The sequence below is a fragment of the Balaenoptera musculus genome, chromosome 20 (genome assembly GCF_009873245.2).
Source record: "Balaenoptera musculus isolate JJ_BM4_2016_0621 chromosome 20, mBalMus1.pri.v3, whole genome shotgun sequence".
Taxonomy (NCBI): Eukaryota; Metazoa; Chordata; class Mammalia; order Artiodactyla; family Balaenopteridae; genus Balaenoptera; species Balaenoptera musculus.
In genome coordinates this window covers 1,372,051-1,390,539 of record NC_045804.1, presented here as the reverse complement: position 1 = coordinate 1,390,539, position 18,489 = coordinate 1,372,051, and the positions used below count along the sequence as shown (strand labels likewise).

Sequence of the window (18,489 nt, the reverse complement as noted above, 5' to 3'; positions counted from 1 at the left end):
AAGCAGCAAGCACGTGTGCACATACGTGCACATACACACCCAGGGGCGCTGCAAACACTGTCTCCAGAGATAAAGTCGGGCTGGAGCTGTACACCACAAGGGTGCGGGTCCCGTATCACAGAGGCAGCCATTGCCGGTAGACACACGGTCCTCCCTCAGGTCATCTGTGTGGGGCACACAGGAAGGGACCATCTCCTTCCATCCAATGGGAGGACAGAGTAATGTCCATCAGGGGGGCACCAATGGGGTGCTTGCCAAGGAAGATGAGAAAGAAGAAACCCACCCAGAGCCACAGGGACACTCGCTCTGACCAGCGTCTGCTGTAGGGACAAACCCAGGAGTGGCATGAGCCCGGAAAGCCAGAGCCCACTGGCGGGGGATGGGGTCAGCCCTCAGTCATCTCAACTTCTGAGTTTTTGTGGAGTGGCTTAAAAAAAAAAAAAAGATGCAGGCCTGGACAGCTGGTCAACTTAAGGTCCACCAATTGTTAACAGGATGGAGGTCTTCTCACTTCCAACACTGTTCATTGCTCACAATGAAGACACTAACAAAAAAAACTTTAATGATTTAGGCCCCTTTAGATCTCTGCAACCTAACACTTTTTCAACGCACCACCCTGGAGTGAAACGAAGGCTGGCTTCCCTGCCCAGTTTACAAGAGTGTAGGTTTAGGACAGGAATCGTGGGACCAGTGGGGAAGATGTGCTGCTCCCCCAGCAAAACAGCAAAGATGGTCCCCTCTCTGTGTCTGCAACGGTGGAGAAGCATCCTCCGGCTCAGTGTGACACAAAGATGGTTTTCCAACTCGCTAACTTTCTGGGCTAGTGGGGACAACTTTTCCCTCTGGGTTTGGGGTCCCTCTACCCATCAGCTAAAGGCTTCCTGTCTGAGCTTGAGTCCAGGAACCCTGAGCCATCCACCACTTCAGGAAGGAACACTTGTGCACAAGTCACGATGCGTTTCTCGGTACAGGTGGGGTTTTCCGAGATCCTAATTTACGGCAACATCTAAGTTTACTGTTCCTTGTCGCTAATATAAAAACGAAGGTGATTTTATAGACTAAAAAAAAGGTTTCAAAAACCACAGCCCCTGACAGAGAATACCCTGAAAGCGTAAAGCCTCCGGGCGGATCTCCGCAACACCAGGTAAAGACACTCACTCTTCCGAAGCCAGGCTTGGGCTGGAGACGGGCGTGGCTCCTGGCGGACCGGTGGCCGAGTGGTGCCTGTCCCTCTGCTGACTGGCCGCGCAGCACCTGAGGACACCAAGGACTTAGACGGAAGCCTGCCGTCCCCGCGGCCAATGGGAAGCAGACAGAGAGCCGCTCTCCCCGGCCTCCGACTTCCATCCGCGCCAAGACCCAACCAAGGCCTTGTGTTGGCAGCAGCCCCTGGAGACCTGGCAGAACTGTGCTAAGCCGCCCAGGAGCCCAGCACTGGACACTGCAGCACAGGCAGAGGGCTGAAGGCTCTAGAAGCCCCATGGGTCACGGCTCCTCGTAAGCTCACCTCCCCAGCCTTAACCCGTCGGGACCTTCCTAAGGGAACGGGCGCTGTGGGGGATTCCTCCTCCTATGACTTGCCAGGTCCCGGTTAGCCCTTCGGAACGACTGGAGCTCAGGGGGGCCGTCCCTAGAGGCCGGCAAGGGGACCCGCCACGGGCCGCCCCGTCCACTCACCGCTGCTTCGGGGGCTTGGACACCTCCGCCAGCCGGCGGCAGGCCTCCTCCAGCTGCGCCAGGGTGTTGGGTGGGGTCAGGGGAGGTACCGCAGGGTCCTGGGTGAACGGGTGGGCGCGGGGGGCGGCGCGGGGGTGCCCGTTGCCGCCCGCCCACAGGTGGTGACGGCCGGCTGGGGACACTCGGGCGCACTCCAAGGGGTAGGCCCGCTTGGTGCTTTGGGCACTGAAGGGGCAAGGGCGAGAGAGAGCCGGGGGGAGAAACGGGATTAGGGGGCCGGAAAGCGCGGCTTCAGGAGACATCACAGGGACAAGGGGGGAAAAAAACGCGACGGTAACACGGCGGGGCACGTGGCCCCAGCGCGGCACTCCTGCGGGCCGCCCAGTCGGACGCTTACGACTAGCAGGGCAGGAGCCGCCGGCCGCGGTCACGCTCGCCGCGGCGCAGAGGGCCGCCCCCCACACCCCCCGCCCCGGGCGGCGAGCCGGCCGTGCTCACCTGTGCGGCTTGGGCTTGCCCGGCCGCTCGCTCTCCAGCACCCACTGCCATACGTCCTGCGCCCGGTCTCCCTCCTCCCCGGGTGGCCGCAGCGGCCCCGCTCCGCCGGGGGCCCCTCCTTCCCGGGCTGGCCCGGCCGGGCCCGGCTCCGAGCCTCTCCCGCTCCGTCGGGGTGGGACGGCGCCTCGGCCGCGGCCGCTGCGGGGAACGAGGAGCGCATCCATCCCGGGGACCCCGGCCGCCTCCGCCTCCCACTCCGGGGCCCCTCCAGGCGGGCGGGCAAGGGACACCTGCTACCCAGTCCCATGCCCCGCCCGCCCAGCCGCCCTCCCTGCGGCCCAGCGCCCGCGACCCCCGACCCTCCGACCACGGGACACCTACCCAGCCTGCGCAGCGGCCGCGGGCTCCGGCGCCCCGGGGTGGCTCTTGCACTTGGCGCAGCAGGGGTAGTCGGCGCCCCCGGGGATGGGGACGGGGCAGGGGCAGCGCGCGCGCTGGGCAGCCTCGGCCTCCACCTCCTCCCGGGTCCGGGGGCCGGCGTGGTGGTGGATGTAGTGGTGGTGGACGTGCTTCGTCGTCTGCCTGCTCACGAAGCCCCGGGCCCCGAGGAGGGGGCAGCCGGCCGGGGCGGGGGCGGCGGGCAGCAGGGGGCGCCCGGGGGGCGGGGGCGCGCGGTGCTGCAGGAGATGGCGGCGGCGGTGCGGGTCCGGGGAGCGCGCGCGGGGGCTGTAGCGGCCCACGCCCGGGGACTGGCCGCCGGGGGTCTTGAGGACCCTGGAGAGGTGGTCGTCCAGGATGCTCTGCGGGTCCTCCTCGCAGCTGCCCGACGGCAGGAGGGAGAGCGGGTGCTGGGCGGGCCCCGCCTCCCGGGCGCTCAGCGCCAGCTCGGAGCCCTCCTTCTCCTCGTCCTGGAAGGGAAGGCAGCGCTCGGGGGAGCCGGGGTCAGCGGGAGGCCCCCCCCCACCCCGGGCAGGGGGCGGGGCGGCACCCACCTCTCGGATCTGCTGCAGGCGCTCCTCCAGGCTGTGCCGCGTCTCCAGCTCCAGCTTCAGCTTCTCCAGCCGGGAGATGAGCTCGGCCGCGAAGGCGGCGGGCTCCACGGGGGCCATCTCCTTGGGCAGGCGGTGGGTTCTCTGCGGGGCGCGGGGAGGACACGGGGCGGACGCAGTCAGGGGACTGCCCGGACCTGGGGACGGGCACCGCGGCGCGCCCACGGCAGCGCGGAGAGCGGGCGGCGCGGGGCCCGGGCTGCTCGGGCGCTTTATGCGCGGGGGCCGCGGCCTCATGGAGAGCCATGGTCCCGGCAGCGCGCGCCCCGGGCAGGAGCAGTTGGTCGCACTGCGAGGGGCCCCGCTTGCTCTCCCTCTGGAGTACAACCAGCCCATCAGCCGCTACTCTGAACTAGAAAATCTTCAAAGACTGTTGTCAAACATCAAAAAAAAAAAAAAAAAAAAAAAAAAAAAAGGCAGCTCTCTGCGATGGGGAGGGGAGAGAGCCCACCTCAAGGAATAAAAAGTAGAGCCTAAACAGAAAGGGAGCTGGAAATGTAAAAAATAAGATTGGAAGGGAGGTGGGCGGGGGGAGGAAAAAGGGAAAAAAGGGGGAGGGGGGAAAAAAAGAGGAGTCACAGGGCCCAGATCAGACTCAGCGGTGATGTCTCTCCTGGCCGCACACTGCGCACCTTTGAGGCGGCGTTGTCTACCGCTGCCCCGGACCCCCTCGTGTTCCCCGCCCCTCCTCCTGTCTCTCTGTACAGAAAACGAAGCAAGCTGCTGCCGGCTAATAGCAGAACTGCTGCGCTCAGCTGCCTGAAGCGGATCTACCGAGGGAAAAGGGCACATCTCCAAACCGGGTATGGACTATAAACAGGCACGAGCACGCCGGCCAACGCAGCCAACAGAGAGGACCCCCGCGGCCGGCTTTCTGTCCCCCTCCCGTCGTCTGGTACCCGCAGCCCCAGCCCCTCATGGTTCTGCCTCCTACCCCTCGTTTGCCTCCTGCTTTGGCCCTTTTCTTTGGGATGGGGGGCAGCAGAGAGCCAACCCGCAGAGGCCAGCGTCTCCCCACCCGAGCCGCAGATGAGAAAACGATCGCACACCCCAGGACAGAATCACGTAATTCACAATCCTGGGGGGCTGTACAGCTTTCCTTAAACACACATACCTCCCTCCAGCGCCCCCACCAAGTCAAAAAAATATATATATATACATATACACACACACACATATATGTATATATCATCGATACTGCTGTATGGGTGGGGGGGATGTTATTGAGGAGGGGATGCTGGAGGTCCCCAGAAAAGCAAACTTAGTAGGCTAATTTTAAGCCTACTAAAATTTAAGTCTGCCCTGGACTGTCCGGGGGGCTTCAGAGAGAAGTCGCCAACAGTCCGCACACTAATGCAACGTGGGATGAGCAATTCGATGTGTCCACTTCCGACATGTGACATCACCGACGGACAAATCGCATTCTCTGAAGCTGGCAGGAAGGACTCTAAGCAGAGGTGCTGCTCTAAGCTGGGCACTCTCTTCCCCTCCCTAAGGAGCAGCTGGACCTCAGGGCATCGCAAGAAGCACAGTTCCTGAGACGTAGATGGGGAGGCTCTCTATGTGCGGGGGCCACGGGCTGGCTGCCCCCCGGGACTTGGAAATCGTAGGGGAGGACCCGGAAAAGCCCTCCACGCCACGCTGGCCTCTCATCTCAATCGCAGGAAGGAGCTGCTCATGGGACGCTCAGACACTTATTGGGGGCAGATTCAACAAGCAGGCACTAAGCCACATTCTGGGGTTGGAAACAGACAAGAAGAGGGACAGCCGACCTCCAGGGCTTCGGAGGAGAAATGGCCGAGCACAGAGATGAACGGTGACTGAAACGACAGAGCCACGCGGGCAACACAAGGAGAACGTCCCAGGACGTAACCCTCAGGAGGCAGATCCCTCCAGCCTCCTCATTCTCTCTCTCTTTCCTTCATTCAGTCGACCAGCAAGTGTTCAGGGAGCACCCACGACGTGCCAGGCACGGTTCTCGCCTCTGTGGTGGGATGGACTTAATGGGATAGCCCAACGCAAAGCGCCGGTTCCCTCCCACCCTTCGCTGCTTCGCTTCTTTCTCATGGAGTTTTCTTTTTTGAATCGAGGAAACGGAAAAGGCCGACTAGGGCGTCGTGGGCGCCCCTGCTCTGGGTTACAGCCCGGTGAACCGCAGATTGCCCCTTGCGTGGCCCTCCCCTGCCCTCCCTTCCCCCAGGTCCCAGGCGCCGGCCCCCAGCCCCCAACTCTTCCTCCCAGAAAAGAGCCGCCGACCGTACTCACCGGGAAATGAGGTAGGCACACCTGGCCGTTGGCCTTCACGCTGCGATGCATTTCTCTCTGGAGCTGTTTCTTACTCCCCCCGAGGTAAGGAGGGATTCCATCTCTAAGGGAAAGGAAAGGGCAAAACCCACCGGCTCACGAGGAGGCCTTAGCGCACGGGCCGACTCACGCGCACTCCTGAGACCCCGCCAACAGACGGGGCCGCGCACCTCCTGGGGCTGGGAGTGCCCCCCGTCCCTGGGCGCTGTGGCCGTCCTTGCAGGGAAAGTCAACCCAAGGCCCAACCGCCACACGTCCTGCCCCTCAAGCCTCTCTGGAAACGGCTCCCACTCGGATGCAGGAGGATCAACCTGGGAAGAGCTCGTGTCTCAGCTCTTGTCTTAGAACTGGGCCCACCGCAAAGGTTCCCTTATTTTACAGGTGCCCCAAGCAGGAGACTAAGACCCCTTTGGTCCCTCCGACGGTCTGTTACCACGGCAATCAGGGACCAGACCCACAGGAGACTAGGCCAGGCACTGGGGGAGGTGTGCGCTATCCTCCAGCAGCCAACCTCCCAGTTGTTCCCAAGTGTCTCCTTTTATCAGTCCCCGGCAGGCATCTTTGGGCTCCTTCCTTCCCTCAGCTCCAAACCCTACTACCCCCAACCAATGGATTCCCAGATCCGTGACCAATGTGGGCATAAAGAGAAAGCCCCTACTCCGTGGTATTCTGTGCAATTCATGCAAATATTTGAGTACCTACTATGTGCCAGACCTTGTTCTAGGCTCTGGGCAAGAGAGCAGCGAAGGAAGGGGATAAAAACGCAGACGACTGCCCTGAGGAAGCCTGTGCTCTAACGGAGCGGAACAGGTAATAAGCAAAAATTAAAAAGCAAGATCTGGGGCTTCCCTGGTGGCGCAGTGGTTGAGAATCCGCCTGCCATTGCAGGGGACGCGGGTTCGAGCCCTGGTCTGGGAAGATCCCACATGCCACGGAGCGACTGGGCCCGTGAGCCACAATTACTGAGCCTGCGCGTCTGGAGCCTGTGCTCCGCAACAAGAGAGGCCGCGACAGTGAGAGGCCCGCGCACCGCGATGAAGAGTGGCCCCCGCTCGCCGCAACTGGAGAAAGCCCTCGCACAGAAACGAAGACCCAACACAGCCATAAATAAATAAATAAATAAATAAAATTTAAAAAAAAAAAAAAAAAAAGCAAGATCTATGGTGAGTTAGAAGGTGGTAAGTGCTATGATGAAACACACGGCAGGAGATGGGGAGTGAGGACAGTGGGGGCATGGAGCTGCATTTTAAAAGGGAGGCGGTGGTCACTGAAATCCTCTCCATGAAGGTGATTTCTGAGCAAAGACCAGAGGGCAGAAGGGGCCCTTATGTTCTTCTTCATCACTATATTTTTAAAAAGCAAATGGAAGAAGTTTAAAAACAACTCTACCACCCCCACCTCCACTCCAGCTAGTCTGCACTAAAAACAGGACCTGGAGTTGCTATGATTTTTTTTTTAAACTTTTGTTCTTGAAAGCAGTCAGACGGTCAAGGTGTGATTATTTTCCCATTGCTGTTCCTTCCAGAAGCCACTTATTTACAAAAGCCTCAGGGTTCAAACATTTCCATACTGAATCATCCTTCGAGGCTATAAATGTTGAAATTAGCTGTTCGGCTAGTTCCCTTTCCCTGGTGGTTTGTTCATCACCGGGTGGCTGGCTCATCAGCAGTAGGTGACAATCAGCTGCGCCTAAAAATGCCAGGAGCAGCCTGGGCCAACTGGTCGACCTCCAGCTCCTCCGTGTGGCCGCGGATTCCGGAAGGCTGCTGACCTGGGCAGGAGAAAAGGGCTGCCGCCTCAGGGATGCAATACAGATACAGATGAACTGACCTGTGAGCCAAACCTTGGAAAAGAAGCACATAAAGTCCGATCGTACTGAGGGTACAGGCGGAGAAGACAGATCAACATAAAGCAAGGACTTGCTCACGCGTGTGAGTCCTGTCCCAGGGAAAGGCTGAGGGGGGTCAGACAGCAAGCACTGTGGCAATGGTCAGCCCGTTGACCAGCGAGGTCAAGTCTCCTAGGCAGCCTCCTACTCACTAAGGCCTGGGACGGGACTGGGCCCATGAAGGCCAAGTAGGAGAAAAGGTTCTAAGTCCAGAAACTTCCTGAACCACCTGGAGCTTCGTTACCAAAAAACTTTTCACCCCAGGATCATTCACAAGACGTGGGCCTGTCGCAAGCAGGCCTGGCTTGACCAGCAACTAAGGGCCATGCCCGCCGACTCCAACCCAAGGCTGCCGGCCCCCCATGGACTGAGTGATGTATAATCCAACTGCACTCTCACAAAACGCCTAAATCGCCACATTTTATGGAGGACCAGAGATGCTCCAAAGCGCTCCTGGAATCAGTCAGTAGGTCAGACCCAGGCTTCTAATCCAGGCCACCGGCGGGCTCCGGAACAGGCATCCTTAACTCAGACACATACAGTCCAGGCCCAGCTGGAGGAGCCAAGCTTCCCAATGGTCTGAACGCGGGGGGCACCATTTCCTAAGCCCCACGGGGTCCCCTGACACTCTGAAGGGGTGAATGGGGGGTTTGGGGAACATCCTGGAACGTCCTCCTGACCACTCAGGGCTCGCTGGCTATGGGGCATGCCGGCCCCCCACCTCCCACCTCAAATCCCTTGTGGGGTGTGGGTAACGGCGGGGGACCAACAGACAGGGTCTCACGATGGCCTGCGCAACAACTTCTGCTGCCCCAGGGCTGCAAGACAAGGTCCATGTCCCAACCAGCAACTCTTCCGGGGCCGTAATAAGAGGACGGCTCTGCTCCAGGCCTCTCCCAGGCAACCCTGGGGGTGTGAGTCAAGCACCCCGTGGATCCCACCGCGACACACACGGGGCCGCACGAGTCCCAGGAGGCCCCCGCCCGTCCCCTCCAAGACTCTGACCTTGAGTGTCCCCCAGAAGCCTTTGCTCCTCCCCCTTGCCTCCCAAGATGAAACGAGCGGTAAGGCTCTCACACATCGCGCTCTGTCTCCGTATAAAGCAGGAGAAAGAAAAGTTAACTGGGGGAGGCAGAGGGAGCAGGTCCCTGGCCACCTGAAGGCAAGAGGAACAAATGCGTTTTTAAACCACTCCTCCAACCAAGAACATGCATGCCCGCCACAGCCAGGGCAGGTGAAGGGTCCAGCTGCAGGCAAGGAAACGCGAGACCAGCACAGGAAAGGGAGACCGACTTGCAAAAGGCTCAGAGGCTCGACAGGCACCTTCGAGGAAATGTGCCTTTAATCCCACCCCACCCCCCTGACCCTCCAGCCAAGAACCTTCTTCCAAAACAGCCCCTCATTCCAGAAGGGGGCCTCTCTTCTTTTCATCCAGGCTCTGAAAGCCTGTGATCGGTTTCCTGGCTTCTCAGGACCACGAGCTGACCCGTGCCTGCGTCTCGGTCCCCGGACGGCCTCCTTTAATTGTAAACATTTTAGCTAACGCGCCCGCTGCCAGGCCTAGCTGTTTCTGGGGAGCGCTGGTTTTGAAGTGTGGACTCCACTTAGTTGCCATTTAAGCCGAGCCCATTAGTTTAGCCTTTTGACTCGGCCGTGCCCGGCCTGACCTGAATGTCGCTTTCGGTGTCTTTGAAATAGCGGGCTCACGTACACACGCGTCCACTCGCATGTTCGTTTGGCCGCCACTCCGAAGGTGGCCTCTGATCACACCCAACATCAAAAGGCCGGTTCGTAAGATAAGGCACTATTTGAAGTTCGCTCAGATGCTTTCCCCAGGGTCCAAAGTAAACCCATAAATAAGATATAAGGAAATAAAAATAAATATTATAAAATAACCTGGGCCACCCTCTGTGTGAAAGGCGACAAGAAGGTCTCGGGCTGATTTTGTGACACCCTCAGCAGAAGCACCCTCCGGATCGAGCGGATGCTGATTTCAGGAGCGGCTCTGCGCAGAGAGAGAGGTCAGGGCGCCGCCTCCATGCTGTCCTCCTAGCTTTCACTTCCTAACAGAGGCCACACCTGGGCGCCAGGAACCTGCTGCTTCTGATGTTTCTAGCGTGCCCCACCCCCCCGCCACTGCAGTCCTCCTACAGCCCCCGCAGTCCTTCTGCCCAAGGGCTGGGGTTGAGGACTTGGCTGGGAGTCTAACTCTCCAAAAAAAAAAAAACAACTAAAAAAGCCATTTCTTCTGAGAATGTAGGTTTCAGAGCAATGGGCTCGTAAGAGAGCCTTCTCAGAGGCCTTGTACAAAGACTCAACTCCCCAGCCATCTTAGACGGGGCTTTCTGTGTAGCGGGGAACCAGAAGTCGGCAGCGGGCCCTGGACTCGCCAAGGACAAGGCCCCCCAGCCCAGCTCTCCCGGGCCTCGTGCAAAGGCCCTGGGCCTTAACTGCTTCCCTGGCAAGTGAGACGACTGCTTGTGTCCGATGAACTCCATCCTTCTGGAGTCTACAGAAGGCGGCCCGTGACCCCCGCGCCTCCCGCCCCCCCGCCCAGCTGCGCCCCTTCCCCAGCCCCCAGCAGGGCAGCCAGCCCCGCTGCCCGGCCTCTGTGCCCACGAGAAACGGCCAGGGCTCCTTTCATGCCTTACAGGGCGCTCCTATTCACTAGCGCCAGGAGGTTTCAAAGGGGCCTGCTGCCCTCTCGTCCCGCGAAGCTTCCCCGACGGACAACGGGCCGAAAGCGACTCGGTTCAGCTTCGCGTCCCCCCCCCCGCGCTCCATCGCTCGCTCGGGCTCTGCTCTGTGCCAGGCCCCAAACTGGCCGAGCTGAAGAGGGCTCTAATCCCGGCCCAGGACCCCGGGGGGCCTGCCCGACGGGCCAGCCAGCCAGAAAGCACCTCGCCCGGCCCGGGCTTTCAGCGCCTGCCAAGCCTGCGGGCCCGCCTGCGCCCCGTCGGAGTGGCTCTCGTGCCGAGACCCCTTTCCCACGCTGAGGGGAAACGCGGGCCCGGCGGCACCAACATGCCCACGTGGGGTCTGGCTGCGCCGGCTGCATCCAATAGGCTGCCCTAGAGGTTGGGAGGAGGACCAGAGGCCCCCCAGCGCTGGCGTCAGAAGACGGGCTCCAGCACACGAGCCCCAGGTCCCCAGGGACCCTCCCCCACCCCTTGGGGTCCTGGTTTACTCATCCCCAGCCCGAGGCAGCTGCGCCGAGGGAAGGGCTGGCCACGCCCCGAGGTTCTGCCACCTGGGACCCAGGGGTACCCGCTGTGCCCCGGAGAGAAAGCCGCCGAATGAGGGATTTGCCCTCTGTCTCGATTACCAACACGGACCCTCCCGGCCCACACGCCGACCCTCGCCGCCCAGGACAGCTGACTTCTCTGATCCCGGAACGCGGCTTCCCCAGGACAGCTGACTTCTCTGATCCCGGAACGCGGCTTCCCCGTGCGGTGAGGGCCTTAAGCCCACGAACGCTCTAGCTAAAGGCGGGAAGGGCGGGCGAGGGCTTTCAAGTCATCGCTCGATAGAACCGAGGGTTTTTCTTCCGGGCATAAAAGGGGGTAAAAAAAAGAGGGGTGAAGGCAGAGGGTGCAGGGGGGAAGTCCAAACTTGCTCCTCCCTCCCCCTCCCCGTTAAAAAGGAAAGCTGTGTGGTCACCAATAAATAAAACTCAAAGAGACTCAAGGTAGCTCAAAGGTCTCATTATCAACTACCGGGCCTAACATGCACGCGGGGCCGGGGGGAGCAGGCCAAGGGCAGGGGCCCGTCTGGCCCGGATCTGGGCTCTGTCTCTGACGGGAGTAGTTATGGGAGCGCTGGGTATTCCTCCCTCATCTGCAAAAGTCACGAGCGTCGGCCAGCCTTTCTGACTGGGTCCTGTGAGGCTCAACCGGGTATGGGGACTACACCCAAGTTATCTCATCCTGAACCCAGAATCACACGTCCGTGACGGGGAGCAGGAGGCCAGCCAAAAATAACCTTGAAGAAAACTAAACAGAAGCCTCCTAGTCTAAAGGAAACTACACTTGGCTAAGGAGAGTCGCTCGATGCCCTCGTTCAAGTCCAACTCACTCTTATTTTACACATAACGCTGACTACCACGTCATCCAAACACTAGTTAAAAGCTAGAGGAATGCTGCTGCTGGAAGCAAGTGCACACGAGCAAAAAAACGACAGCAGGCAGAATGACAGAGAGAAGAAAGAAGAACTATCTTAAAAAGGGGGGTGAGGCATCAATATCTCTAGGGGCAGAAAGCCTTATACAATTTCGAATTCTGTGAGATGATATTACAATGTAGAATGAAAACAGACCTTGGGATTAAATTATTTGAATCAAGAAACAAATTATGCCTTGTCTAATACTATTCAATAAAGACAGAGCAAAAACACATTGTTTTAAGAAATACGTCCACCAAAGGATAATATTTTTCAAGTACAGTAACTTAAAGAGTTCAGTCGATATGGAAAACTTACCTCTGTGGAAGCCCTCATTTCTTCACTTTGGATGAAAGATGTGTTCCCTCCCTCCATTTTCACTCATGCCAAATTGCTATTCTTTTATTAAACTGGAACTTTTCACCTTAAACATCTCCCTCCTTTCACTAACAGGGGAATCTGAGGTAACACAATAAAAGCCACCAGGAAAATCAACAGTCGAGTCCCAAACCAACCCGTCAACTTTCCTTTCAACTGGTTCCACACCGCAGGCCAAGCAACAGATCACTGGCCAATGGAAACCAGATCATTTCAAACAAACTGGAAGAAGAGCCGGTCCCGTTTTGGGAAGCAAGCTAGAAGGAACAAACTCGACATAAGCGTGCCAGAACTTACAACGGCTCCACGGGCCTGCCTTGCAAGACGGTTCCCTTAGCAGAAGATCCTCCTCCAAAATGTTTGTAGAAAAGCCTCCAAAGACCACTTTTAGAACGGTGCTTCTCAACTGGGTGCTGGCAGACGTGCCCCTGGGGAGTCTCGCCCAAGCCCAGGCTCCACCTCCTCCGAGCCTCCTGAATCAGAATCTCCAAAGTTGGCAGGAGATGGGGACGCCTGGTCCACCTCCCCGCCCCACTCCCACCCACCTGAGGGTCACAGAGGGTCACTGTTCTCCATCCACAGAGGTCACCACTGCATGACCTCAAATGACCTCCAACTCAAAGCATGACCCTGCCCCATGGCCTGCTGACTGCCATCAGACCACCCTGATGGCTTGGATTGCATCCAGAAATGCCAGCCGTCCATCTGCAAAAGAGCTGAGGTCAGAAACTGCTTTGGAGAAAACCCCCACTTAGGGGCAGAGCCCCGGCTGCAGAGGGAAGACGCCCGCCGACACCCGATGAGCTGGGTGACGGCCGCTTGAGCACATCCGTGAGGCAGCCTGGCACGCAGTGTCCTGGAGGGAACCCTGGCTTTCTGACCCCACCTTCACTGAGCCCCCAGACACATACCCTTCCCACGCCACCCCGCCTCCCCACCTGCTGGCTCTGCAGAGGGACACCTGGATTCAAGACCCTCTCCTGCCCACCGGGAAGGCAGGCGCAATGATAACCGGAAGAGGGGCTTTTAAACTCAGGGAATCTGTGGACATTCACCCTAACCTCCTACCTTAGTTTGGCTTTCTTCTGTGAAGGTACCATTCAACCCCCTTTCAAGGCTCTGAGCGTCACTCCACCCAGGCGACCGCGGGAGCCTCCTGAGCCAGACCAGGGCCACCCCTGCGGCCTACTCCCCTCCCATCCAACAAACGTCCACGCGGACACAGGTGGGATTGGCAAAGCCGGGCGAGGACCCTGCCCCATGGCCTGGCGGGTCACACTGCCAGCCGTGTACGCGGTGGGGAAACCAGAGCATACTTACACGCTACTGTCCGTCATGGACATGGAATCGTCGGTCAGCGCGTCACTGGATATCTCGCTGTCGTTGGCGCTGGCGGCTGGCGCGAAGACGCAGCCGGAACCCACGTGGTACGGATTCACCGGATCGCTCCTCCTGAAGGGCCACAGCACCGCATCACCGACTCTCGCCCAAAGCCCAGGGAACCGGGGGGCCCCAGGACAGCCCCACGACGTGTTCCAGGCCAGCCTGCTGCCCAGGGCCGGGTGCTCCTCTGGGCAGAAAGCAGGGGCCACAGAGGGGCCTGCTGAGCCGCAGCTCTGCCAGGGGACAGGGGACCCCAGGGCATCTTACAGAGTTCTCAAGAGTCACCTGGAGGGGGGACCCTGCTCTTGGAGGGGGGGCTAGGGAATGACCGATGGGGTGGAGTGTCCTCCCTCCCCGCGCCCCGCCCCCCCAGGCCTGTACGGGGAGAAGACAACGTGCGGGCCCCAGGACACCGAAACTTCCACACTCCCCGCCCGGGCTCCGCTGGCGGAGATCTGAGAGGCAAACAACTAGCGGCTGGGCCTGGCGAGCGGACAGACGGACAGACAGGAGAGTTCAGGACGAGATCTGGGGCTTCCGTCCTGCCCCGAGCTGGGCCTCGGCCCACAGCCAGGCTGCCTCCCCCCAGGGCCGCCGAGGGCCACCGGAGGGAGAGGAGGAGCACAGCTGTTTCCAAGGACGGTCCAGGCCCTGCTCCGGGGCCTCCGCCCCCTGTTCTGCCCCACCGACCTCCTCCCAGAAACGCCAGTGTGCCGGCCCAGCCGGGCTGTGTTCCTCCTGTGTCACCTGCTGTGTCACCGCAAGGGCCTCAGTGCGGGAGGGAAGGGAAGGGAGAGGGAGGACCCGCCGTGGCCGGTGGGTTGCAGGAAGGGCCCTCGTCTGCAAAGACCCAGGCCCACTCTGCCGGGGCCGCCAAGTCCAACTAAGGGAACTCACTCCCTCAGGCCGCAGCCGCCGGTCTGTAAAGCTGGCCTTGGGGTTGGCGGATGAAAGGGGCCCCTGAAAGGTGCCGACACCTCCTGCCCGCGCTCACCGAGCCCCAACCCTTTCGTGAGGTGCCCAGCCCCGGTCTCTGGTCTCCTGGCACCCATGGCCTGGCAGGCGGGTCCCTGTAACGGGGGTTGGGCAGGGGTACCAGGAGGAAGGCAGACGCGGAGCACAGGCCCACGAAGAGGCACCCCTTACACACGTCGTCTCATCCAGTCCCCACAGCCCCCTGGGGGAGGAGCGCGTGTGCCCATTTGACAGATGTGCCCCGGTGGCCCCGCAAGCACAGCAGCCCTGGATGTCAGAGCTGGAAGCGGCGGGTGTGGGATGGATTCGTGTGGCTCCCATTCAGCCCCTCTCTCTGCCTCTGTTCAGAGACCAGCCTCGACGTTTCAGAAAGCTCTCGCGTAAGAGGCACGACGAGTGACCTGGAAGAGGAAGTCCTGGCCCTGCAGTGTCGGAGGGGACGGGCCGGGTGGGAGCAGATGTGAGGACCAGGGATGGGAGAAGCAGCGGACAGTCCCCCCCGGCCTGGGGCAGGAGGGCGTCCAGCTGGCTGGGGGGGGGGGGCCTGGGGCAGGAGGGCGTCCAGCTGGCTGGGGGGGGGGGGGCCTGGGGCAGGAGGGCGTCCAGCTGGCTGGGGGGGGGGGCCTGGGGCAGGAGGGCGTCCAGCTGGCTGGGGGGGGGGCCTGGGGCAGGAGGGCGTCCAGCTGGCTGGGGGGGGGGGCCTGGGGCAGGAGGGCGTCCAGCTGGCTGGGGGGGGGCCTGGGGCAGGAGGGCGTCCAGCTGGCTGGGGGGGGGGGGCCTGGGGCAGGAGGGCGTCCAGCTGGCTGGGGGGGGGCCTGGGGCAGGAGGGCGTCCAGCTGGCTGGGGGGGGGGGGCCTGGGGCAGGAGGGCGTCCAGCTGGCTGGGGGGGGGGCCTGGGGCAGGAGGGCGTCCAGCTGGCTGGGGGGGGGGGGCCTGGGGCAGGAGGGCGTCCAGCTGGCTGGGGGGGGGCCTGGGGCAGGAGGGCGTCCAGCTGGCTGGGGGGGGGCCTGGGGCTTCCCCAGCGGCACGAGGGGTCCGGGGGGGCCACCAGGCTGCACTGAAGTGGCCGTGGGGTGGGCAGGGAGCCGCTGCACAGTTTGGCGGGAGGGAGGGCAGCGGGGCTGGAAAAGGGGGGAGAACGGCTCGGGCGGCTGTCCTCAGGGGGCCTGCCCTCTAGCTGCAGTGACAAAACAAACAAGAGTGACACTCAGAGGTGTACGAGTTGAGAGCCGGGAGGGGCGACTTAGGGCTCGCTGTGGGCGGGGCCTGGTTTGCTCCCTGCTGCACCTCCCCCGGCCCACGGCAGGGCCTCGAGGACTGTCTGCTGCCCGATCGTCTTCACGACCCCCCAGGGAGGTAACGGGCCCCAAGTGGGGGCCAAAAGCCTCGTCGAGGTCACCCGCTGGAGGCCCGGCCGCGTGGAACCCACCTCCGGCCACCTGGAGGAGCTGATGGCAGCAGGGACCCCGAGTCTGTTGGTCTGAGCTAGGCCGGAATGTCAAGCCAGATCTCAGGGATGTGGCGTGGTGGAGAAGTGACCAGAAATTGCAAACGAGGAACATGGCGCTTGAACCCATTGAACATCACGGCCCAGCGACCTTGACCTGTCACCTGGACACTCTGGCCATTGAATACCATGGGCCAGTGACCTTGACCTTGTCACCTGGACACTCTGGCCACTGAATACCACAGCCCAGCGACCTTGACCTTGTCACCTGGACACTCTGGCCCCCCCCTCCGCCCCCAGGATTTTCTACGATGAGGCAGTGAGGCTGGTGAGCTCTTCCATGACGTAGAACTGGTCCCCACGTCCTCAGTGTGGGATTTCCAGACACCAGGGCAAGAGAGAGAGAAGGGTGGAGACAACCAAGGAGAGGCAGTTGGTTTTTCTGGAGAAGAGAGATGAGGGATGATTTAGTGAAGCCAGTCTCCTAGCTGATAAGGAGGAGGGTGGCTCTGGGTGGTACTGCCACTGAAGGTGGAACAAGAGGAAACGGCTTACAGGCCAGAAAGAAGAAATCACTTCTCCATGGCCAGGGCAGACCCAAGGAGCGGGTGAGGGAAGGTCACGGGGTCGCCCAAGGCTTTAAAATGGCCCAAAGCCCGCAGCTGCCTAAACAGGCTGCTGCCTCAAAGCAGGATGGAGCAGCTGATGGACTTCAGGAACCAAGTAACGCAGAAATCAAGAGGCTGAGGGCTGGGGCCGGCTTGGCTCCCGGCCAGCTGGGTGACCCCAGCTGTCACAGCCTCCGTGGACACAGGGCTCCACTAAAACAACGTGCAGTTCAAACACGGCCACCTGCACGGGGTCCGTATGTTCTCCGAAAGGCCCAACGAGGGCACTGTTTACGGGGGTGGCATAGGAACGCTCCAAAAAACCACCCGCCGACAAAAGCAAGACTTCTTGGGTGGCACTGATCATGACAATTACATATCGTCAGTGCGTTTCCATGGTGAAGGCCTGTCCCGTGTACGAGACAACAAGCTCCACGAGGGCAGGGACAGGTCTGTCTTCCCCATCTGGGTCTCCCCAGCTGCAGGCAGCGTGGGGCTCGTGGCAGAAGCTCAAAGCTTTACCCACTCTCCTTCTTTGAGGACCTAGGACCGAGCGGGTTGCTGAGGGGTGTTTTCGCCTAAGAGGCATAGCATGGAGATCAAAAGAGCCAACATGGCCTTAAACAGCCTTCACACACTCTTTCCATCCCTTCAGTGTTGCTATCTTTGTGGTATTAACACATTAACAGTGCCCCAAGTGTGAGGGTTGTAACTCAGCCTCTACAGGGAGAAAATGACTCAACAGAAACCCCTCCCTCCCCAGCAGAAAAAGGCACCTCGCTCAAATCCCACGTGTGGACAGAGTTCTGTGCTCCCGGTCAGACACACGGGTCCCAAAATAAACTCGCCTCCCTCCCTTCCAAAATAGAGGGCTACTGTGTGACCAGTAATTAAAAATGGAATATATTGCTCTTAGCTCAGTTGCCTGCAATAAAGTATTGGGATTTTCCTACCATCATAACAAGACAAGGCAGAGGAAGGTGGCAGGCCTGTGAGGAGAGACAGAGACTCAATTTTTTAAGAACTCAGAACTTCGTCAAAATCATCACGTAATTTCAAGAAAATGAATTAGAGCTGCTTTCTTGTGATCGCTTTAAAAAAAAAAAAGAAGAAAAAAAAAAGAAGGGAAGAAACTCAACCACACTACAGTAATTGTACCCAGATGCTTTGAGTATTTCTTCAGGACTGTTGTGCTCCCAGTTGCTGCAAGGGTTTTAAATTCCTCTGGAGAGTAAAGGCCTATGTACAGATTTTGCACTGGGCATCCATCCACAGACCTGGTTTGCAATTTCAACATGCAAAGGGCTTTCAGCTGTCAGGTAGCAGAGGCTCCTGGGACCTTAAGGGAAGGGAAATGTCGGCTCCTCCTCTCCCCCCACCACCATTCTTATCTCTTATCTAGATGAGATGCCGCAGGCCCCCTGCCTGCTCCCCAGACACCAGGGCAAAGCCCATACAGAGAGCACAACAGACGTGACCTTTGGGACCCCCTTCTGGGTCCCCTCTCAAAACAATGCAACTTAAAAAGTATTGGCTTCTAAGGCTGTGTGCTCTTCTTTTCCAAAGCCCTCTGACACTTTACTCACAAAGTCACTGCCCAGAAGGCGATGCTCGCCCCCTCCCACAAGCGTCTTCTACGGTGAGGCTGGGGGCCTGGAGCGAGAGAGGCCGGGCACGCAGACGGCATCAGGCCACACCCCTGTGAGAGCAGGCACTCCGACAAGCGTGCCCTAGCAAAGCGCCCTCCTCAGGGCCTCCATCCGCTCGCGCCGTTTTCTTTGATGATGGAGGCCAAGCTTGATGCCAGTGGCTTCGCATAAACCGGCCCCATCAGCGAGCGCGCTCTGGGGGGATGGGAAGCGCGGGGAGCCGGCAGAGGGCCACCTGCTGGGGCCCCGGCTTCACGTGAGGCCAGAGCAGAGGGTCCAGTGAGAGACAGGGGAGACCGCCCAGGGCAGGGCAAGGAGGGCATCCCGACCCCGGCTCCGAACTCCACAGCCCCTCTGCACACGCCTCCACGCTCCAGGTGTTGTGCGTGTCTGTGTGTAGCCTGTGTCTGTGTGTAGTCTGTGTGTGTACATGTGTGTGTAATCTGTGTGTGTCTGTGTATAGTCTGTGTGTGTG

The 18,489-nt window shown here is 60.0% G+C and overlaps 1 protein-coding gene across 10 annotated transcripts in view; it reads right to left on the bottom strand.

The window, feature by feature from the left end:
- The window catches only part of AXIN2 (axin 2), an 82,006-nt gene that overhangs the window by 4,771 nt on the left and 58,746 nt on the right, over positions 1-18,489 (bottom strand). For 8 of the 10 annotated variants that reach the window (XM_036835723.1, XM_036835727.1, XM_036835726.1 and 5 more), the window contains 6 exons: positions 13,273-13,404; positions 5,490-5,592; positions 2,557-3,308; positions 2,176-2,373; positions 1,678-1,902; positions 1,159-1,254 (listed from right to left, as the gene is read on the bottom strand). In XM_036835723.1, coding sequence (XP_036691618.1) covers positions 1,159-1,254; positions 1,678-1,902; positions 2,176-2,373; positions 2,557-3,308; positions 5,490-5,592; positions 13,273-13,404 — 1,506 coding nt within the window. The remainder of the gene's footprint in view (positions 1-1,158; positions 1,255-1,677; positions 1,903-2,175; positions 2,374-2,556; positions 3,309-5,489; positions 5,593-13,272; positions 13,405-18,489) is intronic. The other 2 variants (XM_036835730.1, XM_036835731.1) reach the window with 2 other exon arrangements.